The sequence below is a fragment of the Haliotis cracherodii genome, unplaced genomic scaffold (assembly GCF_022045235.1).
Source record: "Haliotis cracherodii isolate W230 unplaced genomic scaffold, xgHalCrac1.p SCAF_12, whole genome shotgun sequence".
Taxonomy (NCBI): Eukaryota; Metazoa; Mollusca; class Gastropoda; order Lepetellida; family Haliotidae; genus Haliotis; species Haliotis cracherodii.
In genome coordinates, this window is record NW_027266267.1 from 27,309,567 (window position 1) to 27,320,398 (window position 10,832).

General features: G+C 39.8%; 1 protein-coding gene across 1 annotated transcript; it reads left to right on the top strand.

Annotated features, from left to right (window-relative positions):
• The first annotated feature begins 2,798 nt into the window (after positions 1-2,798).
• Positions 2,799-10,352, top strand: LOC139457250 (uncharacterized). The gene is made up of 3 exons (XM_071238661.1): positions 2,799-2,964; positions 9,619-9,849; positions 10,108-10,352. Exons 1-3 carry the CDS (start codon positions 2,799-2,801, stop codon positions 10,350-10,352), a joined length of 642 nt encoding a protein of 213 aa, XP_071094762.1.
• The last annotated feature ends 480 nt before the right edge of the window (positions 10,353-10,832 follow it).

A 10,832-nucleotide genomic window follows, 5' to 3' on the forward strand; every position in this document is an offset into this window, starting at 1 on the left:
TTTGTGGTCAATTATTGTTTCAAATAAATTGTATAAAACAATAAATGCACATGTGTCAAATGTTTTGTTGGCTTTTAACTAAGCACTATAACAACTAAATGACGACAGCATGTAATATTCGTGTCAGTGTATCAGACATTGCAGAGTCTGGTATGATGAGCAACGCTTCACGCCGTCGGGTTACGTAGACAAGCAGACAACTTTCTAACCGATTCTTACCACCCGATCCTTTAAGTATTCTCAACTGTACAGCATAGTTTTCTGAGGCCCTGCATGTAGTCGAACCCGAAATGCACAAGGCATGTATGACATCAGTACGAACGATACAAGAAAGACATATCATGTACGACTGACCATGAGACACGTTAATCATGTGCACGGATGACAAACGTGTGACGTCTGTACGAGGACGACACTACTGACAAGCCACAGAATGAATTGTCAGGTGTCTGTTTTCAAGAAATCTTCCAAAACTTTCTGATATTCCCCATGTTAACAAAGACAATTACTGCAGCTGCCTGATGTACCAATGTTAACATATCTACCACAACATGGACAACTTAGACCGGCAGCCCAGAGCACTTTGGTCAAACGAACAAGGTACCAATATCCGAACACAGGAACATTTACTGTGTAACCCAACATATTCATATATGGATGTCTGCCGGGGAGCCCCTGCTGCGTCTGGCCCCTGGCCCCCCAAAAGAAGGGGCCATTCAAGGGCTGGATCAAACATTGGAGGTACCACATGAAAGTAAGTGTAAATGAACTGGTACATCTAACAGAGTACAGAATGGGCCACGCCAGACAAATCTTCCTCTGCAAAAGGCCTGCCAGACACCCCCAAAGAGGGTCCCCAAATTTGGGCTGGGTTAAACATTGGAGGTACCACATGAAATCAACATAAAATGAACTATTTCACTCTACTAAGAATAAAAAACCCATTGCAAGACAAATCGTCTGCTGCAAAAGGCCCGCCAGACACCCCCAAATGTTGACCCTTAATGGACTCAGTGAACACTCTGGTAAAATTTGACTAGAGTATACATTCAAAGTACCAGATGAAAGTAAGTTTAGATGAACAGGTACATGTTACTGAGTACAACACGGCCCATACCTGACAAATTTTCCTCTGCATAAGGTCCGCCAGACCCCCCCAGAGAGGGTCCCAAAATTTCGGCTGGGTTAAACATTGGAGGTACCACATGAAACCAACATAAAACGAACAATTGCACTCTACTTATTGCACAATACCCATTGCCAGACAAATCATCTTCTGCATAAGGCCCGCCAGACACCCACAGAAAGTTGACCCTTCAGGTATACACGGGTAAAATTGGTGTGGAATATATATCGATTGTACCACATTAAGGTACGTTTGAATGAACAGGTTCATATCACAGAGTACAGAATGGGCCACACCAGACAAATCTTCCTCTGCATAAGGCTTAAACATTGGAGGTATCACATGGAACCAACATAAAATGAACTATTACACTCTACTTATTACAAAATACCCATTGCCAGACAAATCCTCTTCTGCATAAAGACCGCTAGACACACCCTCACCCCACCCCACACAGTTGACCCTCTGTAATCCCAGTGTGCATAATGAAACATTGGACATCAGCTCTGAGAGTCAACAGATGGTCAAATTTATGTTTTGTTCTTAAAGATGGAAGGTTTTTATTGAGATTAAAATGACGTATTTATAAAATCAGGTCTTTGAATACTAGTATTGATATCATAGATTAGGCCTATCGTTGAAATGTAATGAAAAAAGGCATGAATCTGAATCTTGTGAATATATATCTGATCAGCTATGAAGTCCTCAAAGCCTGCTATAGCCTGATAGCTTGGCTATGGATTCCTACAAACCCAAACATGCTTAGGTAGTCTTCAAAGCCTGCTATAAGAATTGTTAATGACAGTCCCTAATACCATTTGGAAATCTTTCGGTGATAATTGTGTTTAAAAACCTATGATCTCCGTTTATTTTAGCAAGTTTTATCATCTAAAAAGCTGAATGTAAAATTGATAAATATGGAGATATATTTGGCCTGAATTCAGATTTTTAGATGATAAAACTTGCTAAATAAATGGAGATCATAGGTTATTAAACACAATTATCACCCCGAATTTCCAGATTATCATCCTAAAACATTTCCAAGTGGCATTAGGGGCTATCATTATCCATTCAGCAACACTCAACAACAAAAGTGTATAGTGTATTTTTCAAACAAGTAAAGTCTGGTTTTCATTATTGTAGTACATGTATGGAATCAAGTCACAAAAACGTAAATGCTACAGAAAAGCATGCATTCCATGCAAAGGTTGACTTTATGCAAGCCCCATGCATTTCGTGTGCGTTAACGGGGTTCCATATGCATTGTTTAGCATCGTGCTGACAACAACCATTCAGAAAAACAATAAAATTATGCAATTATTCAACATTATGAAATGCCACGCTTGTCCGAAAACGAGCGTCTGCGAGCCATTGGTGTGCTTGAAGAAGGATTGAGTCAACGTGATGTTGCAAGACAATTTAACGTCCACAGAAACACCATTTGGTGTTTATGGCAACGTTGGCAACAGACGAATGCAGTCAGAGACCATCCTCGGAGTGGCAGGCCACGCGTAACCAATAATCGACAAGACAACTGGATTCGAAGAGCACACCTACAAAATCGATTCTATCCAGCAACAGTTACTGCAAGAAGCATCCCTGGCCTTCGACGATTATCTTCACAAACCGTACGTCTCCGCCTCAGATGTGCAGAGATTGTCTTCATTGTGTCATGGAAGAAGATCGGTTCTGGGGCGGCAGCGTTTTGGTATCGGGTCAGATTACAGCAAGACAGAGGACCCGTTTGATAGTGGTAGAGGTAAATCTCAATGGACAGCGCTACCGCGACGAGATCATCGGACCTGTTGTTCTACCGTTTTGGAGTCGTCATGGCCCAGGTATTACCTTTCAACATGACAAGGCCCGGCATCATATTGCTCGACTTGTTCAGGATCTCTTCAACAAAAACAACGTGAATGTCATCCCCTGGCCGGCTCGCTCCCCTGATCTATCAGCAATCAAGCACATGTGGGATGAGATGGATCGGGGCCTTCGACGTCAACCACGTGTTCCACAGACACTCCTGGAACTTCGAAACATGCTCCAGCAGATATGGACAGATATCCCACAGAACTTTGTGCGACGCCTGGTCCATTCCATGAGACGAAGATGTGTTGCTTGCATCGCAGCCAGAGGCGGACACACTCGCTATTGATTTGTAAATTGACATTTTGGCATGTTCATGTTTTTTTAATGAAATCACGCATTTTCCGAAGTCAGTATGACAAATTAAAACCATTTGAACACTTACAGGAGTCTTTTATCTGTATCTGTTGCAAGCCGAAATTGTTTCAGATTTGGTAAAAACATAACTTTGCATTAAATCTTATTCAATGTCACAGGAACTTTTGTTGTTCAGTATATTAAAATTATGGCACATAGCATCATATGCCTATCTGGCTTGTAGGAATCCATAGCCAAGCTATCAGGCTGTAGCAGGCTTTGAGGACTTCATAGCTGATCAGATATATATTCACAAGATTCAGATTCATGCCATTTTCATTACATTTCAACGATAGGCCTAATCTATGATATCAATACTAGTATTCAAAGACCTGATATTATAAATACGTGATTTTAATCTCAATAAAAACCTTCCATCTTTAAGAACAAAACATAAATTTGACCATCTGTTGACTCTCAGAGCTGATGTCCAATGTTTCATTATGCACACTGGGATTACAGAGGGTCAACTGTGTGGGGTGGGGTGAGGGTGTGTCTAGCGGTCTTTATGCAGAAGAGGATTTGTCTGGCAATGGGTATTTTGTAATAAGTAGAGTGTAATAGTTCATTTTATGTTGGTTCCATGTGATACCTCCAATGTTTAAGCCTTATGCAGAGGAAGATTTGTCTGGTGTGGCCCATTCTGTACTCTGTGATATGAACCTGTTCATTCAAACGTACCTTAATGTGGTACAATCGATATATATTCCACACCAATTTTACCCGTGTATACCTGAAGGGTCAACTTTTTGTGGGTGTCTGGCGGGCCTTATGCAGAAGATGATTTGTCTGGCAATGGGTATTGTGCAATAAGTAGAGTGCAATTGTTCATTTTATGTTGGTTTCATGTGGTACCTCCAATGTTTAACCCAGCCGAAATTTTGGGACCCTCTCTGGGGGGTCTGGCGGACCTTATGCAGAGGAAAATTTGTCAGGTATGGGCCGTGTTGTACTCAGTAACATGTACCTGTTCATCTAAACTTACTTTCATCTGGTACTTTGAATGTATACTCTAGTCAAATTTTACCAGAGTGTTCACTGAGTCCATTAAGGGTCAACATTTGGGGGTGTCTGGCGGGCCTTTTGCAGCAGACGATTTGTCTTGCAATGGGTTTTTTACTCTTAGTAGAGTGAAATAGTTCATTTTATGTTGATTCCATGTGGTACCTCCAATGTTTAACCTTTAACCCAGCCCAAATTTGGGGACCCTCTTTGGGGGTGTCTGGCAGGCCTTTTGCAGAGGAAGATTTGTCTGGCGTGGCCCATTATGTACTCTGTTAGATGTACCAGTTTATTTACACTTACTTTCATGTGGTACTTCCAATGTTTGATCCAGCCCTTAAATGGCCCCTTCTTTTGGGGGGCCAGGGGCCAGACGCAGCAGGGGCTCCCCGGCAGACATCCATATATGAATATGTTGGGTTACACAGTAAATGTTCCTGTGTTCGGATATTGGTACCTTGTTCGTTTGACCAAAGTGCTCTGGGCTGCTGGTCTAACTCGTGCATCCGGACATACCTTCTCTACAGCTTCTGGATCCCTTCAAATATCTTTGTAATTTTCATGGTTTGTTATGTTTCACACTGAAACAAATGGGTGTAGATATAGAAGAAAGGTACCATGTGTACAAATGAGTAACATGTGACATCGTAACTTCTAACATTACATTTTGGCACCGAGCACTATAACCCGGTGTTTGTCAATACATAAACATTCTATGCATCTCATTAGTCAGTTCTAATGACATGTGTAGTGAACCCCAGGCACGAGGGTTACTCTTAGGGCTATTTACATTCATGTATCTTCATGATTAAGGAGTAGCTAGGATGGAGAAAAAGTAGTAGGCTATTTTACACAATCTCGCAACACAAAAATATCTCACATGACAAACTTTCGGGAAAATTCCTTGATCCTTGAAGCATAGTCATATCTATTTATTCAAAGATGGAGAAACAATTGTCAATAATTAAGCATATGTCACCTGAAGAATGAGATTTGCTGGACTTCCTCAAAGACAATATATGTATGGAAAGTTGGGATAGGACATTTAGGCAAGATGTAGGCATCCTCATGGGCAATTCTTGTGTTCCGCTCTTTGCTGATCGGTTTGTCTTTTTGCACATGAATCGGAATTTCTCTCCACACTGTTAAGATCAAACAAGGAAATTTGTTCAAGAATTTTAACTTGTGCTTCATGTGTATCGATGATCTGATGATCATACAATAATGGTCAAATAGCACCCTCCCTCCCGGGTTTACCCTCCTGAACTGGAAATAAAAGAGACCAATAAGTGTTTGATCAGGATGAGAACATTCAGGGGTTAAGTACAGCTTTCAAACACATTTTATGTTAGACATGAGGAGGACATTTCCAAATTTGACACATCAGTGACAACGATTATGATCTGATGCAATTTCCTTTTGAGACTATATGTTCCAATGTTTGTTAATGTGAACATTTGACTTGACTGTTCATGTGTTTGTGACGATTGGCTCATCAGTTAACGATCAAATTGAGGATAAGTCAGCACCAATGAAGTATATCAGTTTTGAAGGTCCAGTGAAAATTTACTTATTATTTATTTACAACACACTTAAACTTTGCACAATATCGAAATTCAGCGATAAAACATGCTGTTGTTGGTATAAGTTAGGCACCATTCCTAACTCGTGGTAAGATCAGTCTCGCTTTGGGCTTTCCTCCAATATTAAGATAAGACAACGTGAGTTGAATGACATACTGTGCAATGTGGGATTAACCCACAGGATGCGGTGTAACGTCCATAGAAAACTAATTCAAACGACCTCTGAAAATTAGTTTCATTATAAATATCACTTCTTTTGTCCTTTTACTGACACCATGCACAGTGATATTTCATGTATGTTTTGAAATTAAAATATCGGATATTTCCTCGGAAATTTAATAACCCCAAAAAACAATAGAACTTTAGTGAAAATGGGTATCAGTGATTTACCAAATCATCAGTGATCATTCTGAAAATCGCCAGTAACCCTTGAGTCGTTTGCATGTTTTCCAAAATACACAAATACGAACGCCGTAGTCCACCTTCCGGCACATAGAATTGAGTTCACAAAATCACACCGATTATTAGAGGCCTATTACAGCACGTTCAATAAGTTTTGCAACTTCAATATAAGACCAAGGCGCAGAATAACTTTTGCACTTTTTCATTATAATCTCCATTCACCTCAATACGCTTATTCCATTTGCCCTTCAAGCTTTTAATACCACTTTTTATAGAAATCCGCGGATTGGCCCTCTAACCACGCCTCTGTGTTGCAGCTTTTATGTCCTCGTCATCCTGGAAGCGCCTTCCACGTAGGGCTGATTTCATTTGCCGGAACAGGAAATATTCACTGGGGGATAAGTCTGGGCTGTACAGTTAAATCAACCACCCCCGCCGTATGCAACAGTCGGTTTAATGTTCCTTGGGGTGCAGGCCACTCTCGTTCTTCCATCAGTGACGTGGAGCAGAAAGCGACTCTCGTCTGACCAATGGATCAGCCTCCAAGTTCTCAAATTCAGTTCTGTCGCGCAATACACCATGCTAAACGAGCAGCTTTGTGGTGATCTCTCAACAAGTGACCCTTTATGACTCGTCTAGCCCTCAATCCTGCTGCTTTCAGTCGGTTCCTGGCGGTTCTGGTGCTGAAACGACGATTGGGCAACCACACGGGTGTTTCAGACGAGTACTTGTTAAAAAGGCTTATCGGCGTATGAGACGAAGAAGGTCCCTGTCTTCGCGATGTGTCGTCACAGGAAGTCTTCCGGATCTGGGACGGTCCTGTACATCACTGGTCTGAGCATGTTTCTCGACTAAACGGCTTACGACAGTGTGATGATACCCCCAATTCCGACTAATGGCATTACAAGACATTCCTGCGTTATGCATGCCGATAACTTGCCATCATGTGGCGTTTGATAATCGCCTTCGTGCCATGGTCACACAATGTCATGGAATAATTGTTTAAAACCGAGCATAAGAAAGCAACGTTTGGATTTACTGGTTTTAGAGATACTCGATGGTAGCATGCTGCACGGGCATACCATGCATGGCACGTGACCTTTCGTCACGCATGACTAATTACATCTTTTCGAGAAAACATAATTCGTCCCGTAATTCTATTTTTCATGAATGTTCCAAATATGGGGACTAAACAATAATGATTTATATTAGGGTGTGCTTAACTTTTTACTTCGGATATAGTACTTCAACTAAATGGATAGAATTTGTTAGATATCCATACATGCAAACATTTGTACAAGACAGTATTTTGCTCCTGGGGTTTTCACTGACACCATATTGATGTACTTTCCTAAAGCTCGCTTTCTGCTTCCGTTGCGAATCAAATTGGAGATTCCCAAGTATTAATAGACTTTAGAGGCAAAGTTATTGATTTGAAACAATATTATCACTTACTTCATTGGGTTTGGTACATCATGCAAAAACGGTTTTGACGTTTTCAAATATTACAACTATCAACTGTATTATCATAAAACTACATGACAATTTTCATTAAGCAAAACAGCTTTGCATAGAAAATATCAGAAAGTTACTTCACTAAAAATTTAATATTCATATTATCTGTCAAACACATGACGTCGTATTTCCTTCTTATTTTCATAATCGACTGAAACTTCTTCTCGGCTCAGTTTAGGTGTAGGTCTGAGAGAGAGATAGCAGTGCTTGTTTGAAGTAGCTTTGAGAATTATAATTCATTTGTGTAGTTTTCCTTCCTTTTTAGTTTTTGTAAGACAAGTTAGTTAACATGCACAGATAGCAACAGTAGGTACAACATTAAAGAATATTTAAATGAGTAGGATATAATTTAAAGTTGATTTGCAAAACAAAATGTAAACCTTACTTGATTCATCTGAACTGATGTCAACCCTATTCCTAACTTGCTGGAACGGTTTTTAGTGAATAAATATAGTCAAACAACTTAATAATATACAGACGTAGGTCGTTGGAATATACGTATTGACGTAAGATCAGGCGCCATTTTCAATCAGCTGATCATCTGCTTGTAAACGCACACAGAAGGAACGAAGCAGAAATATAGAACACCATACAATTGCCAAGTTCCTTTGACGCCTCAATGGATATCTTCGAGTCATGATGTGGCAGTGCCGCTTGGGCGATGCTGACCTACAATTATGAATTGTGACCTTGAACTTTGACCAGTGGCGATATATGATATCACCACCTACCTCAATAATGACGATATTTTAAAGGTTAGATTTGACTCAATGCCATATGAAAATATGAAATACTACTTAAATGGTTTGTCCATCGTTCCATTGTTATTGGACAGAACAGAACGCCTTAATTCTTCTTTTAGTTCCGTTTATGTCTTCAACCATCTGTTCCAGTTTGTTCCCTATCGTTAGTGTGTCTGTGCATTCAACAAAAGCGTGTATCATTGTCTCCTGTCTACAATATGTATTTTAAATACGTTGTGTTAAATCTATCCCATTTCATGAATCAAATCGTAAGCTCTAAAAGGTGTCTTTGTTGCGATTTTTCACCTGGGTTTTTGTCTTTCTCACAATCCATAACTGCACGATCCTTCATTTTTTAACTCGGAGTAGCGTTTTGCAGAATTGACAGTAGTTGCCGGACAGTGATATACTGGCTACACTTGCGTCGAAACATTACTAGTACTAAGATTGATTCAACTCCCATGCTTTAGCTTAGTTGTGGTACTAAGATCGCTAAAACATGATGGTATGTGTCAAATTTGTAGCAGGATATATGTTTCAGGATCGAGCGTATGAAAGAACAATATTTGGCTTTAAAGTTTCGGGCAACGTTGAAATATTGGAATGCAAATGATAAAAACGTAGCAATGACTGACAACTCGCTTTTCTTCATTCTTACTCTTGTAGGGTTTGGACTGCTGACATGACCAAATACGTAAGTATCACTAGGAAACTTGAAAAAGGCCGACTTTTCCAACTTCAAGAGAAATTCTTAGTATGCACAAGTCTGTGATCCAATGTGATTTTTTTACCACACTAAGCTTAGATCAAATTTACAAACTTTCTCAGGTTCACATATTAAAAGAAGTTAGAAATTCGTTGTTGTTGGTTTATCAACGTATGAGGAACAATGTCTTCTGTATGGTGAGGTCAGTAATAATAAAATTATCAAAAGTACCCGTAAGAATAAGGGAGATTTGTTCGTGCAATGGGACATCAGTAATATAAATATATAGCAGGTCCTAATTGTGACATTTGTTTTCAGCTGTGCGCCTTCATGACTTCGTGATTGAGGTCTACAGGACAAACCCGTCTCGATGTTCAACAGCAGCTCCAGCAGTCTGTAAAAGGTATGCTGGTGTCTTTGGCAGTATGGAAAACGTAGTATGTGACAATGCAGTATCAGGCAGGTTTGTTCGGATTTGGAAGCCTTCAACGTTAACGACTGAAGATATTCTGACAGTCTGTGAAGTGGAAGTATACGGAATTAAGCCAGGTAATGTTAACGTCCATCACTTTTGTTTTATCAAAAAATATATATAGTTAAAATCGATTTTTTTGCCCATATAAAGTGGACGACATGATAATTGTCTCGTAGTTCTGTAAGTCTAAAATGCCAATTTAAACCGCAGATATTACCGTATGTGAGGTGGGGATATATCGAGCACAATTGTATGCAAAAAATGTATGCAATAAGAACTTTGACACGGATCTGGTTGTACTGTAACTGTTGTGGGTTGCTATTGTTGTACAGGTTCAAGATGTCCTTCGGTGCGGTATCAAAGGGTAAATGGAAAGCGCCTGAACGCGCCAGGTGTAACGTCCTTTCCTGAGCAGTTGAGGACGTCGTGTGTCTCACTGTGTCTGATGTCCGAGACCTGTGTCGGTGTCAACTACAACGGTAGAACTAAAGCGTGTGAACTCATCTCCCGACCCCAACCAACTGACACTGTTTCCCTGATCCAAGACTCTGCCTTCTATGGTGACGATCTATGTTAAGTAAAATATTCGAAGTCACCTTTTACCAAAAAGAAATGTATACTACTCAAAAGAAGTTAAAGAACACCCAATTCTTTCATATTACTAAAGTTAATCTCACATGTCAAGACAGATTAACTATAGTAATATGAAAGAATCGGGTGTTCTTTAACTTCTTTTGAGTAGTATATATGATGTAATCACCGGACATGGCATTTGTATCCAACTGTTTAGCTATGGCAAACATAATCCTGTTTCAGCTAAATTGATTGAAATTTATTGGCCTCCTGCATGTTTTGATATGACGTAATGATTCAATTCCACAATTTTGAGGTATTTTGCAAATTTTACTGAGAGATATACTTAGAACGTTTACATTTACTTGCTATTTGTTGTAACATTTCTATTTGTATTGTGAGCTTTCTGTCCCCTCTTTTGAAAAAAATAGTTTAAAGGGTCACTTTATAATACGTTACGATCTAAAAAAAATGTCAGTGAGCT